Source organism: Henckelia pumila, chromosome 1, assembly GCF_033568475.1.
Source record: "Henckelia pumila isolate YLH828 chromosome 1, ASM3356847v2, whole genome shotgun sequence".
In the NCBI taxonomy this organism is placed as follows: domain Eukaryota; kingdom Viridiplantae; phylum Streptophyta; class Magnoliopsida; order Lamiales; family Gesneriaceae; genus Henckelia; species Henckelia pumila.
In genome coordinates this window covers 160,578,950-160,594,265 of record NC_133120.1, presented here as the reverse complement: position 1 = coordinate 160,594,265, position 15,316 = coordinate 160,578,950, and the positions used below count along the sequence as shown (strand labels likewise).

The window sequence follows — 15,316 nt, the reverse complement described above, 5'->3', positions numbered from 1 at the left end:
TCTAAGTAACTAATTTTTAATCAATATTAGGTTTATGGACAAAATTTCTTTATATTATTATACTTTTCAGATATATTCAAATACATCGTCTAACATTAAAATATACAATTTTTTCTTAACAAAGTATTATGATACGAGTGATGTATTTGAGTAGATATTAAAAATTTTACAATAATATAAAAGAATTTTTTATAATATACTTAATATTACCAAAAAAATAATTACGTAAACACAAAACAACGCCTGATTAACAACTTACCACGACAAAGATAAAATGTGTAAATTTACTTATTAAATTTTTACGAGAGAGAAAGATGCATTTTTAATATTAAAAAGCTGAGTTTTGTGAAAATTATTCGTTTAAAAGTCGGAAAATGTGATAATGTTTCTTTGAAGTCGCTTCTCGTTCTAACGACTCTAGCAGACAGAATTTTGATCCCTGGAACTCTCCTCCTTCCCACGGAGGGCCACCATTAGCCGCCACTCTCCGCCGCCGGAAATCTCATATCTCCGATTATGCAGTTATCAGCATCTCAACGTTCCCTCAACTGCTCTACCGCACCCCAATCTCAGCTCTATCGGCCAAGATTTCATCTTCCCCGACGGGTTCTTCTCCCGGTACACCTTCCGCAGCGCCGCGTGCAGCCATTCTTCCCACGCTTCAGAGCTCTTGCGATGGAATCCAAGGTTCCTCGTGCCTTCGACGATAATGTTTCTCCGCGGACAACAGCGGTTCAGGGTGGGTCGTTCTTTACCTTCATTTCCGCGTTTCTTTAGCTTTTTCTGTGTTTTTAATGTCATAGTTGAACTCTTATTGGTGTTGACATCGATCGGGAACTTTAGGGGATAGAATTGGCGAGGTGAAGAGGGTTACGAAAGAGACTAATGTGAATGTGAAGATAAATTTGGATGGTGATGCTGTGGCTGAAAATGATACGGGGATTCCTTTTCTTGATCATATGTTAGATGTAAGTTTATGTATTTTGTTATTGCTATTTTTCTGTGGGACATCTGTTGAAACTGGTAGCTCAATCGTTGAGGCATAAAAAATTTATCAACTTGCAGATTAAGCAAGACGCATCTCACACTTCCTGGAGTGAAATGTTGCTTGTGTCAATTATGTTCCTTGAATATTCTCTAATGCACTCTTTGAGCATTTCTTCATGTTTATTTCAGCAACTAGCTTCGCATGGATTTTTCGATGTGCATGTGAAAGCCACTGGGGATATTCATATTGATGATCATCATACGAACGAAGATGTTGCCCTAGCCTTAGGAACTGTAGGTTTCTGTGGAACTCATCGACGAGCATCAACTGTTTATTCCCAGAAACATTTTTCGTGCATTTTCTGTGCTTATTTTTCTAGTTCAAGTGGTGCTTTTTAAAGCTTCACTATCTGAGTGTGTTGTGTTTTTACCCTTTTAACTTGCTTTCTTTATTGAGAGGGTCATTCTGCTTGCTTTGTGACGAGGATTGATTGTCTTGCAGGCTTTGCTGCAAGCACTTGGTGATAGAAAAGGTATAACCCGATTTGGTGACTTCTCAGCTCCACTTGATGAAGCACTTATACATGTTTCATTGGTATGTACCATCAATATGATGAGGCATTTATCAAGCATTTCTACATCATGAATACCTCTGCATAGACTATTGTTAGTTGATTTGTCAATTTAGGGAGTTAATTATTTTCTTATAAGACTATGAAAGAACAGACACTGAAGGATATCTGGGAATAAAATAAGAGTGATGAAAATAATCGTGCGTAATAATATGTCTAGTTTCAGTGTCATGGTAGAATTCTCAGATGGAAAAAGAGATCTTGCTGTATGATTATGGGAATTTACCTTTATATGCAATAGGATCTAGAATTACCACATATCAATTCGCTGAGGCATTCAGGTTCAACAGTGCGGTCTCGAGTCAAGTCCTTGGAAGTGCTGCGGTCACCTTTGACTGTGGAGGACTTATTTAATTTCTGGCTGTGATTTTGTTTGGTTTCTACTTTCTGATGAGAAATGTATGTTTGTAACCTCTGTACTATACAGGATACACATCCATTGGATGGATGAGTGGATCTCAAAACTTTTATCCGATGACAAATGTAGGTTTTCGAACCATAATATTGGTCCGAATCCTGTAGGGGATCACTGGTGGTCTTTATCTGATTATGTATGCAGTGAAAACTAAGGGAGAAAAATTGTGCATGAAAGTGAAAACATAAGAGTATATTCTAACGAGTGCGGTCACAGTTTACAGTTTACAAACCTCAGAGACATTCAAAGCTTTGTGAAACACAGTTCATAGTTTGTTCGAAGAACGATGGCGTTCTTTGTTACTGTTTTTTTAAAACTGTTTCATGAGTTTCACATGCACGAGGAGACCTTTTAACTTATAAATAATAACATTGTTGGAATGTCATTCTGGTGCGGTCTCTCATTACAACTATGCCATCAGGATTCTGCATTCTAATTCATTAAAACACCTTTTTTTATATAGGATTTATCTGGAAGGCCGTATCTAGGTTATGATCTACATATACCAACTGAGAGAGTTGGAACTTATGACACACAGGTATTATGTACTCTTATCATACATTCATTTGTTGGTTTTATTCTGTAAATCTGCTAACATGTGTTATGATGATGCTTGGTTATTGTTCTGTAGAAGTTGACACTTTATAATGCTGACCTTTTTCAGTTTTTGTGGAATCTTGTATGATCAATATAATTTTGTTTATTCTTCTCTTTACACTCCTTTTTCATTTACTGACTCTCCTGCATCATTTGTTGTTTTTAGCTGGTGGAGCACTTCTTTCAGTCCTTGGTTAATACTTCTGGGATGACACTCCACATACGACAGGTAACAGTTTTCAAGTTTTTAAAGATGTTCCTTTCCAAAAGTGGCGCGTCTGGCTTTTCTTATGTTACTGGAGTAAATTTTCAATTTTGATACACTTGTGTCACAGCCTTTTCTCAAAGAAAAATTTGACATTTTGCAGATAGTCGTGTAAAATTACTAAAGGGACATTGTGGCCTTCTTTTAGTATATTTTTGGTCATGTACTGAGAAAGTACTAAAACAATTGGGCCACTGTAATTGCTATTTTTGCTTTGGGCGTATGCCTGTGTTATATTTATATGATTTTGCTCCTAGTTCATGTTCTTGGTTTTTATTTTTACATTTTACCCAGTTGTTTATTAAAAAATGCTTGATATTGCATTGCAACAGCTTGCGGGGAAAAATTCCCACCACATTATTGAGGCGACCTTCAAGGCTTTTGCTAGGGCTCTTCGACAAGCAACAGAGTACGACCCTAGGCGACGAGGAAGCGTCCCAAGGTCTGTGATAGTTTTAATGGTGATACGTTACGAGGATTTCAATATTTAAAACTGCCGGACGAATAATGCCCTAGAAAAAAGGTTCAATAATGCTAAATTCTACATGGGAATTCTCTATTTTCAGCTCGAAAGGCGTCCTGTCGCGTAGCTGATGCTTCACTATTTCACCCCAATCGTTGGATTGGCGTAAGCATTCATTAATATAAAAAATCATATTTATATTTCACATGGTAAACTGTAACAAGAGATCTTCCTTGTATGTGTTCTGTTATTTGCAGATCTTCTCATACATCATCAAATCATCAGTTTTGTGTATCGGCCAGGACTCGGAGTCATCATATTCGTTCTTGGGGTGGTGGAGATGTCTTTCTGGCTATTCTAAGTTTGTCCATTTTGATAGCAAACTTGACCTGTTGTATTATACACCATTGTAATTTATAACAATAATGGTATTGTACTCTGTTAATGATAGATGCTTGTTTCTATTATCAATATAAGTCAAACATCATTGCTATATAATGAAGAGTTCAGCGACTGGAAGACGCAGTCTGCATAAAACATTTACTTGTAAATGATCATACTAGCATATATATTTGTAGTTCATATGATATTAAGATCTATAGTTCAAAATGCAATTATAACAATCATCTTCCTCGACTAAAAAGAAATGATCAAGTTTAATTTATATATTGGGGTTATATGTGAGGATATTTTGGTTAAAAGTTAGACAATTATTAAATTATCTCATTTTTGAAAATCACATCAAACATGATATGTTGTACAACTTTTTTTATTGATAACTTATCAATCAACTAATTAAAAATTAAAGTATCTTATTTTATGTATAAGTGGGGGAAAAAAATAGACAGCGGACAGAGTTTTTAGATGGTGAAATAACACAATTGTGTTTCAAACTTTAATCTTTCAATTATCAAATGGTAAAACTGACATTTCACTTTTTAATTATTAAATTCGCAAACGGCAATATCGACATGGCACAATTTAAAGTAATTGTCATCTTAATATATTAAATTCAGAATTAATGATGGATTATTCAATAATCATATTTAAGTTACTAGGATTAATTTTCACAATTTATATAGAATGATGGGACATATTGTACATCAAAATTTGTAAATCAATTTTTATATCATATATCAATATAATAATTAAGTGATGAAGATGAGTATAATAATAACACTTGTGAATAAAATGACGGGGAAAGAAATCATTTAAGCGTATTATAAAACACATTTGCATGCATAAAGATATACAACATAAAATGACTTTAAACTCAATGAAAATGATTTGTATTTAGGGTTTAAGTAAGTTTACTTAATCTTCTGACTCGAATAACTTTTTAAATGTTCTTTCAACACTAAATTTCAATTTTTTTTATGCTCGTGAGAATTAACGAGTTTTGAATTTATTATTATTTTTTAACAAAGTTTTGAAGACTTTATGATTTTATAATAAATGTTTGACATCGCTTTAAAAACATCATCAAATATACTTCAACTCGTCATTTATAATTTTTTAAAATTATAATGATCAAATAATATTTGTTTGTTTGCTGTTTCTCACCGTTTGTCGTAAAACTAACATTGAATTAAAGATTTTCCATATAATTTTTTTATCGTAACTTTGGATGGTGTGTTTTTAGTCATATCGTGCCGTACCGTATCGAAAAACGTATATCGTATACCGTATTGAAAATTTCGGTATAACAAAATTATAATACCGTATCGAAAATTTCGGAACACATAACTAGCATACCGATTATACCAAAATTTTACGATATACCGAAATTTTAGTACGGTATCGGTATATACTGTTTTATATCGAAAAAAAACCTTATATTTTTTAAAATTTATAAATTTATTGTTTAAAAATATTATATATTTTTTTAATTTTTATATAATATTTTGGTATATCAGTATACCGGTATATACCAAAATTTTAAGATTTCATACCATTACCGTACTGAAAAATTTGGTATCGTTACCGTACAGTACCATACCGAAATCTTCGGTATACCAAAAATTCAATAAAAACAGTATTTTTTCGATACGATAACCTCGGTATATCGAAAATTTGGTATTTTTTTTCCACCCTTAGACTCGATGAGTTTTGGTAACTCACAACGATTGCACAATCATATGCATGTATAAAACTTAATTAAGAGATAATTGGGAGGAACAATTTTTTTTTGAATATAAGATGGAACAAAAGTCTCGAAAGTTAATTTTCTTTAAATATAATGAACAAAATATGTAACTTGCTTTTTTGTCATGCTATATATCGATCAGATTTTAAAACCCGACGTCTTTAATAAAATAAAAAGAAGGTCAAGCTAAATAAGGCGTGTAGCATATTGTGATGCAAGAGTGGACTAGAAGATCCGAAGCCTTTTTTTTTCTCTCCTAGGTTTGCTCTGGAAACGCTGGTGGGAGTTCTTTTCTACCCGGTGTAGATTTCTTTTACGGTTGTTTTTCTTCCCACTACCATCCATCCCTTTTCCTTGGTCTCGTGCTCTCATGGATCCTGATGAGGTCACGAGATTGGTCAAGGAACTTCATTTATCCAAACCGGCATCTTCTGATGAAACCCTAAACTTTGATAGTGAAGCAATTCAGATAGGTGAACAAAGCCTTCGCGACTGCCTTGTTGCGAAGGTCTTGTCCCCTAAGGTGGTGAATTTTGAAGCCTTTAAGCAACATATACCACATATTCTACAGACTACCAGACATATTGAATTTCGCAGTATGGGAGATAATATCTTTTCGCTGGGTTTATCCTCCCTTTAGGATAGGCGACGTGCCTTGAATGGGGGCCTTGGAACCTTTCCCGCGATCTGATAATATTTCGAGAGCCAGTTGGGCTAGGGATGGTGACTGATATTGGTTTTAATGAGATCTCTATTTGGATTCAATGCTACAATTTGTCGTTTGTCCTCATGCACAAGGATCTTCTCCGTCAAGTGGGCAGCTAGGTCGACTTTGTAAAAGAGATAGCTACGCGAGAGAATGAGCTATCAATGGGCAGATTTGCTCGTATACGGGTATGACATTACAAAACCTCTGAGAAAATGCATTAGAGTGTCGGTTTCCCTAGACCGTGATGAGGTGTGTGTTATTCTTGCTTACGAAAGGCTGTCGAACATCTGCTATAGCTGCGGGTGTATAGGTCATGATTTCCGGGATTTCGAAACTCATACAAAGGGAAATAATAAGTTTGAATTTGGTAGTTGGTTGCGAGCTCCTTCCTCTGGTGGAGGGGCTAAAGCCCGTCAACATTCCCCTAAAACCTCGTGCGGAGTCCTCTCCTTCGAGCTCTTCGCGAGATGACGGGATGTCTGCAGCTCTCCAATTGGTGGACAACAGTTTTGAGGGTCCAAAAGAACCTACACTATAGCATACAGAGTTGATGAGTATTGACAGGGACAGTGGCAAGGCCCTTATGGAATCGGGGTCTATGCTGGTTAGTAACCCTCTGTTAGACCAGGGCTGCTTAGGGAAATAGCCTACTCCTGAAGGATTGGGAATCTCTGATCTAGAACCATCAAGGAAGTTAAAAAGCTGTGCCAGCTCTCCTCCAGAATCTCAGGAGTTGGGCCCTTTGAGGAAGGGATCCCAACCTTCTCGTTCTGTTAAGGGCTGGAAGAGAAAAGCACGAGATCATGAGAAGCACAGTTTTAGGTCACTTGGGACCTGTGTTGGCCGGTCAAAAGTTTGAGGGTGTGGGGAGTTTGGGGTTGAGTTCTGCAAAAAAGAGGAGCTTTGATAACATCCAGGTGACATTTTATTCCGACACTTTGGCGATGGTTTCTAAGCAACTCCGCCAGTCACTATGAGTTGCATTATTTGGAATACTCGGGGGATTGAGAACCAAATAGCATTCTGTCAATTGAAATGGTTAATCACCGATAAGGACCATCCCTCCTGTTTCTTTCAGAGATGAAAAGAAGGGCTTATAGTTGTGCTTGGTGGAAATCTGTTTTGGGTTTCTCTGGTATGTTTGTGGTGGACTGTGTTGGGAAAAGTGGTGGTTTAATTCTGTTCTGGAAAGATTCGGTGGATGTTATTGTTCATTGGTATTCTATCGGGCATATCGATTGTTCTGCTACACATGCGGAAAAATCTTGGAGATTTACAGAGTTTTATGTCCATCCTGTCATCTTGAGGCTAATAGTCGGAGGCACTCCTGGGATCTCCTGAGGATACTGAGCTCTATCCCCGAACTGCATGGTATTCCCTGGTCCGTGGGTGGATATTTTAACGAGAACTGTTATGATAGTGAGAAAATTGTAGGGAATCTTCGCCCATATCACCAAACTAGGGCTTTTCGTGACACCTTGGATAATTGTGCCCTACATGACTTGCATGGATCTGGGGACCTGTTTACCTGGGTAAATCGTCAAACTCAGGAAAATCTGATCTTTGAACGCCTTGATTGCTACATTGCTTCATTTGATTGGGGAATGTTGTATCCGGCTGCTAGAGCTATGTTGCTGGAATTTTATCATTCAGACCATCGGCCGATCGAGTTGACACTAGGGAATGTTCAGATTCTCCGTTATGGGAGGGGATCTATGTTTCGATTTGAACCACATTGGGCCACTAAGGAAGACTATCTGGAGGTTGTGGAACGTAGCTGGAATAGTACTGGTGGGCCTTTGACTGTGTCTGAACGCATTATGAACTGCAAGGCTGGTCTTAGTAGCTGGGCAGGCGATCGTTTTCGAAATCTGCCATGGAAAATTAAATTAAAGAGGAAGGAGTTGAATCGACTCAAAACTATTGCAATTTGGCAGGATTCAGAACTGGAGAGGGAGATAAAAAAAGCTCTCGGTGAAGGAGGAATTATACTGGCACCAACAAAGTAGAGTCAGCTGGCTGTCACATGGAGATAGAAATACAAAAACTTTCCATCAAATAGCCTTGGCCAGAAGATAAAAAAAAAAAAATCATATTAGTGTGTTGGTCTCTTCCCATGGAGACTGGTGCACGGATCCTGGAGGATTGTCTGAAATTATAGTGAATTACTTTAGAGATCTATTCACGTCTCAAGCCCCCTCAGTGGATGATATGAGACCGATTTTGGAGTGTGTAGATCCAATTATTGATCAGAGTCTTAACTCTTACTTGTATGCACCTTTATCTGCTGATGAAGTCAGGAAGGCACTATTTGATATGAACCCGGACAAAGCCCTTGGCCCTGATGTTATGTCCGCATTCTTTTTCCAAAAAATACTGGAATGTAATTGGACAAGATATCACAGCCTGACAAGGGTTGTTCTGCAGATCTTAAATGAGGGAGCATCGTTTGCAGGTTGGAACGAGACGATAGTAACTTTGGTTCAAAAGATCAAATTCCCTCTAACAATGAAAGGCTGCCGACCCATTAGTCTATGCAACGTCTATCATAAAATTGTAGCAAGAACCTTGACTAACAGGTTACGGCCTGTTCTTAAGAGGACGTTGAATGAGTTCCAAAGTGCCTTCATTCCGGGATGACTGATCTCTGATAACATAATACTGGGGTTCGAATATCTGCATTGGATACGTAATAGAAAAGGGGGGAGGAAAAGTTATGCTACGCTGAAACTAGACATGAGTAAGGCATATGACAGAGTGGAATGGGAGTTCCTTGAGAGGATGATGATTTAGATGGGTTTCTCTCCCAACTAGGTTGCGAAAATTATGCAGTGTGTGCGGTCTGTTAAGTACACATTTTCTATGAATGGTGACCTAGTTGGCAGCTTGATTCCGGGAAGAGGTCTCGGCCAGGGAAACCCTCTATCACCGTATTTGTTTGTCATATGTGCTCAAGGACTTTCTAATCTGTTTATCAAGCATGAAGCTCGACATCTTTTCACAGGTGTGCGTATTGCTCCATCCTATCCGTCTATTTCACACCTATTTTTTTTTTTTGCACATGATAGCCTCTTTTTCAAAGCTAGCTACAATGGAAGGGTGCTTGGGTATCCATAACTGTCTCAATATATATGAAAGGGCCTTTGGTCAGTTGATTATTTTGATAAATCTTCCCTCTCCTTTAGCCCTAATATGGATGTAGGAATTGCAAACCAGATCAAAATTATTCTCTCGATCCCGGTTGTGCAAGGTCCAACGGGTTTAACACGAATTGGACCCGTCTTGTTCACGGGGCGGGGCGGGGCGGGGCGGTTCTTGGGTTTGCCCAAACTCGCCCCGTTGCCATTCCTACTCTAAATAGTGGTGAAAATTTATGTGGAGCTTATCTTTACCTCCCAACGTACGTATCTTTTGGTGGCGTACTTTACTAAATATAATCCCTACCTCCAAGAATCTGTTAACTCGTCATGTGTCTGTGGTCGAGACATGTCCGTTGTGTAACTCCGGGAGTGACTCAACCGAGCATGCATTGTTTTGGTGCTCATGAGTTTTGACTCCCTCTTGGCGGTGCAAGAAGTCACTTGTCCGGAGGAAGATCGTAGTTATAACGGAGCAATTGCTACAGATATTATTCGTTTATTATGTCATTTTCGAGATGTAAGGGTCATCCATGTGCGTCGTTCGGCGAATGTGGTTGCCCATTCAATTGCGCATTTTGTTTTTCCTTCCCATGGTCTTTTTACTTGGGAGAATGAGAATCTTTCGGTTTGGTTGATAGATCTTGTAACCGAAGACTTTATCTTGGCTTAATAATATATACAAGTTTTATCGGTAAAAAAAAAAATATGAATAATTTTTCTCTTATCTCAGATATTTAATTCTTTGTTATTGTTATTTTAAAGTTTTGATTTTTTTTTTTTGAGAAGAAAGTTTTAATTCTTAAGATAGGCATACATCATACTCTCTATTAGGGTGCTTGCAACGGTAAGTTCACAAAACCCAGGACTTGGATTTTGTGTTATTTTCTACCGTTGCAAGCACCAATTAAAAAAATCAGAACTTGTAATTGGCGTTTGAAAATGAACGCCAACTACAGGCATTATTTTTTTTTTAACTTTGTGTAATGTGGGGCCCACCCATTATATACAAAATAAAATTATAATGGAAAAAATTTATTTTTTAAATGATAATTGGGTGATAGATCCCACACGTAAATATTATATGTTTTTAATAAATAAAATTTGGAATAAATATAATGAAATATAGAATTACATATTGTGTACATTAGAATTCATTCAGTGTACAATCAAATCTTTGTATTGAAGAGATAAGATTTCATTCAGAGAATTGAGAAGATAAGATTTTTCGTGATAAAAGTAAATATCAAAGATAATATAAGATTTGTATTTTCAAAATATTAATTGAATAAATATTAAATTATTATTATAAATCACCAAATACATCTATAAATAGATGCATTGATATATGTAAATAAAAAACATGTTCATCAGAATTTTCAAAATATCGTTGTTTTCTTCGAAATTTTATCTCAGTCATTTTGTTTTACAAATAAAATGGCTGATCAATTTAGAGGTTCATTCAACAATTTCTCGAGTTCTCTAAATACAGACGGAAATTCAAGCTCTCAAAATTCGCAGTCTCATTCTTATCTTAATCCCCGTCCTCCTGAATTTTCATACGAAAATTATTTCCACAAAATATCCCTAGTGGTTCTAATATTGTTCAAAATCTTCAGTATTTTAACACAATGTCCCGGTTCGATTATTATGCTCCGAGAGTTGGCCCTCATATAATGCCACACCATTCTCATGTATTCTCTCATCCACCACCATAGATCATCACACCAAATGAATCTCAAAACATTTTTTCGGAGGATCTGGATCCGATAGAGAGCCGACAACACCAATTTCAAGGTTCAGTACTCAAATTCCACCACATTCGACGCAACCTGGGATAGAAAATATTAATCTCGATGACAATGATGCTTGTGAAATAGAGAAGAATGTTCCTCGTAATAGAGTTAAGGTGATTTGGTCAACTGAGGAAGAGAAATGTCTTGCAAGAGCTTGAGAAACTACCACTAATGACCCAAAAGTTGGCAACGCACAAAAAATTAAGCATTTTTGACAAAATACCGCCAAATATTTTAATGATAATTGCCCTGTGGAAACACCAATGAGAGAATGGAATGCGATAAAGTCGCATTACTATCGTGTTATGCTTGATGTTGATAAATTTTTGGGATGGTACAATAATTTGCTCAATAATCGGGCCAGTGACCAAAGTGACGCTGATGTTTTATCTGCTGCACATGATATGTGGAAAAATTTACACAAGAATAAAGCATTCAAATACGAACACGTGTGGAAGATTGTAACAGAATGCGAAAAATGGGCTCTCCAATCAATTGGATATCACGCTAACAAGAAGTCGAGGACCTCCGAATCAGGGGAATATACATCTTCAACCACTCCTGGTACTGATGACGTTGTTGAAATTCGATCACGCCCAATAGGGCAACAGAGAGCCAAAAGAAAGAACAAAGTCAAGATCACAGATGACGGAGATTTTTCATTGAAATGAGAACAAATGCAGGAATATCAGAGAGAAAAATTAACGCTGAAGGAAGCCGAGCTAAAAAATAAAGAAGCTGAGATAAAGAACAAGGAAACTGAGCTCATGCAAAGGGACGCCGAGATGCATCAGAAAGCAGATCAATTGGAACATGAAGATTATAAAATACTTACGAAGGATACTAGTGGTATGACTGATGTCCAGCTTCATCGGCATATGAAAATGGTTTAATTAGTTGCAAAGAGACGTGATATTCCATAGATGTTTCGTTTGTGCGTTTATTTATTTATAATTTATGTTTGTGTTTGTTATTTGTGTACGTTTATGTTTTTTAATTTCATGTTCGTCTTTGTCGATTGTGTATGAATGTGGTTAATTATATTGTTCTTCGTTATCAATTAGTAATATATCATGTTGTGTTTTATTCTTAACTCATTGTATTGGATTAATTCATAAATTATTCAATTGCGTATAAATTTTAAACAATAACGCTAAATATTACATAGATTAAAAAAACAATATAGTGCAACGGATATAATTACATTGAATTGCGTGCAACAGATATAATAAAAATAACTTACAACGGATAATATTACATTGAATTGTGTGCAACTGATAGTATTACATTGAATTACGTGCAATAGATAATATAATATTGAATTGCGTGCAACAGATAGTATTACATTGAATTGCATGCAACAGATAGTATTATATTGATTGCAACTTGCATTTTACGCTATAAATATGGATTGAAACTTGAATTTATGTCATTCAATTTTTTTAGTTTTTCAATACTTGTAATAGATATGTCTGAAGATTCACGTCGTGCCTCAGAACGTCTTATTCGTGAGTTTTGGCGAAATGAGATGTGGGAAGATGCAGAAGATGATGTAGATCGAATGATGATTACACTACTTGAAGAGGAAGAGCCGAGACTTCAAACATTCCGAAAGAATGAATGATCTACAAATTCAAGGAGATATGTGAATCGAGATCGTGAAGAGGGGCACTCTCGCCTTGTCAAAGATTATTTCGCTGAAAATCCTACATTCCACGCTGAATTATTCCGGAGGCGGTTTCGAATGCGTAGAGAGTTATTCGTTTGCATAGTCGATGCTCTCACAAAAATCATTCGGAGTACTTTCAATGGAGAAGAGACGCTGCAAGAAGACAAAGTTTGTCACCCCTTCAAAAATGCACAGCGGCTATTCGTCAATTAGCATATGCAGCCCCAGCCGACTCCCTCGATGAATACGTATGGATGGGTGAAAGAACTGCATTGGACTGCTTGATCAGTACTTCTTCCAATGCGTGATCGATGTGTTTGGGGCACGATATTTGAGAAGACCCAATGATGCAGACACTCAACGATTGCTGCAAATGCATGACGAGAAGCACGACTTCCCTGGTATGTTGGGCAGCCTTGATTGCATGCATTGGGAGTGGAGGAATTGTCTCGTAACTTGGAAAGAACAATATACTAGAGATGACTATGACGTCCTGATAAGTGTGTTTAGTATGCATTATTTTATGTCATTTTATATTTATTTTGCATTCATTTATTTTATTTTCGTGAGTTTTATTAGTGTTTTATTTTATGTGCATGCATTATACTCTCCTGGTTAAATTTTGTAGGAAAATAAGCAATTTTTGGGAATTTCTGTGCGAACAAGGCGCACATGCGAGGCCTACACCTCGCGTGTGCGCAGAAGGAATCTCCAGAGGCATCCAGGCCAATGCGCGCGCGGGCGAGCCTCTTACTCGCGCGCGCGCAAAAGAATTAACCCGAGAGTTTCAAGGAAGCCCCGCGCGCGAGGCGTTTAAGGAATCACTGTTTTTTATAGGTCCGCGCGCGCGTGTTTGGGAGGCACAAAATCCGAGAATTTTAGTTTTACGAGGATTCCAATTGGCGCGGACTTATAAATAGAAATTTGATGATCTTTTTGCGGACTTTTTGTCTTTTTGAGTACGCGCGAAGCATACGGCGGCTGTGGAACAAATTTCTTCAGATTTTCTTCTACTCTAGTATTTTTTATTTTATGATTTTAGACTTGGTTTATTTAATCATGTTTATTAGTGAGTAGTAGTTTTTATTCGATCAAGGCCACGTGATTGGGCCAGACAATTGATGTAGAAAACTCATTTGTTTATTTGAAATTTTCAGACTTGATTTGAATTTATTGTTTGTCGAATTCATATTGGTCTTGTGAATTTTCTGACCATTTATTTGCTTGCATGTTAATTGATTCCAATTCGACAGAGGAGGTTTCGATTTTGATCACTTCGATAACCAACATAGTGTAAAACTGACTAGAAATAGAATTCGGTTTCATTATGCGGTTTAAGTGTTTACTGAATTTTCACAGTTATTCATGCATTCAAATTTGATTAGAATTGCGAAAGATTAGTTCATCAATATTTGAATAGGTTTGATTGTTCTAGAAATAGTCCTTCGAACAAATTAGGAAAATTCCCGTGAATTAAAATTAAGTCTGATGTTTTAGATCGACTGCTTGTTACATGAAATTTCTGGTACCTACGTGTGTCCTTCATCGAACTTTTCCCATATTTGAATTAATCCAAATTTTTCTGTTGCGTTTTAGTTAATTAAATTTTAATTGCAATTTTTATTTTTATTTTAAAATCTGAATCACTTTTATTCATTAGTCTAGATTAAGTAGAAATAAATATATTTTGGTAATCATATATATACAGTCCCTGTGGTTTCGACATTTGAATTTTATTCACTATCTATAATTTGACCTGGTGCGCTTGCCAGTTGATTTTTAATCATACCGATTTAGCCGGTCACGTCCCAACGATAATTCTTGAAGCAGTCGCATCTACGAACTTATGGATATGACATACTTTTTTTGGCGTTGCAGGATCACGTAATGATATAAACGTTCTTAACGAATCACAGTTATTTAACGCCGTTCTATAAGGAAATGCTCCCAATGTTCATTTCCCGGTGAACGAAACTACTTATACAAAAGGATATTATCTAACAGATGAAATCTACCCGGAATGGGCTGCTTTTGTCAAGAGCTTTCCATGCCCTGAGGATCCCAAGAGGAAGAAATTCAAGGAAAGACAAGAGTCTGCAAGAAAAGATGTCGAGCGGGTATTTGGAGTACTACAAGCTCGATGGGCAATTGTTAGAGGTCTTGCACGATCTTATTACAAGAATGATTTAAGGAATATCATGCACACATGTATTATTTTGCATAACATGATTATTGAGGATGAGGGAGATGAATTAGTCAACTGGTCGGATGAAGACTCTCCTCCACCAGCAAGAATTGTCATGGGCTCTACCCAAGAATTCCAAGAGTACCTCCATAATTATAGCGAGCCACGTGATAGAGAAGCACATCACCAACTTCGAGCCGACTTAGTTGAACACATCTGGGCACGGTACGGATGCGATTAATGAGGAACAATTACATCATTAAAATTTTAAGTTATGCGTGTTAATGTTTTTTTTTTAATTTTTCTCGTTCTTTG

The 15,316-nt window shown here is 36.8% G+C and overlaps 2 protein-coding genes across 3 annotated transcripts; both read left to right on the top strand.

Moving 5' to 3' along the window:
- The first annotated feature begins 372 nt into the window (after positions 1–372).
- On the top strand, positions 373–3,826 carry LOC140889299 (imidazoleglycerol-phosphate dehydratase 1, chloroplastic). Of its 2 annotated transcripts, XM_073297019.1 has the most exons (9): positions 375–739; positions 844–968; positions 1,177–1,281; positions 1,490–1,582; positions 2,498–2,572; positions 2,798–2,860; positions 3,229–3,338; positions 3,463–3,524; positions 3,617–3,826. In XM_073297019.1, exons 1-8 carry the CDS (start codon positions 517–519, stop codon positions 3,488–3,490), a joined length of 822 nt encoding a protein of 273 aa, XP_073153120.1. In that variant the 5' UTR covers positions 375–516; the 3' UTR covers positions 3,491–3,524; positions 3,617–3,826. The 2 variants fall into 2 exon arrangements, with proteins under 2 accessions (XP_073153123.1, XP_073153120.1); XM_073297022.1 differs by lacking the exon at positions 1,177–1,281 and having other exon boundaries at positions 373–739.
- A 7,584-nt stretch (positions 3,827–11,410) lies between these two features.
- LOC140874327 (glutathione S-transferase T2-like) lies at positions 11,411–11,818 on the top strand. The gene has a single exon (XM_073277605.1). The coding sequence runs from the start codon at positions 11,411–11,413 to the stop codon at positions 11,816–11,818; it is 408 nt and encodes a 135-aa protein (XP_073133706.1).
- Positions 11,819–15,316: the final 3,498 nt, after the last annotated feature.

Bases quoted from the DNA above. Each gene is read 5' to 3' on its own strand.
- LOC140874327 (XM_073277605.1), top strand. From the start codon at position 11,411: ATGAGAGAATGGAATGCGATAAAGTCGCATTACTATCGTGTTATGCTT.
- LOC140889299 (XM_073297019.1), top strand. From the start codon at position 517: ATGCAGTTATCAGCATCTCAACGTTCCCTCAACTGCTCTACCGCACCC. The intron at 2,573-2,797 runs GTATTATGTACT...TGTTGTTTTTAG, and splicing joins TTGGAACTTATGACACACAG to CTGGTGGAGCACTTCTTTCA. The intron at 2,861-3,228 runs GTAACAGTTTTC...GCATTGCAACAG, and splicing joins TGACACTCCACATACGACAG to CTTGCGGGGAAAAATTCCCA.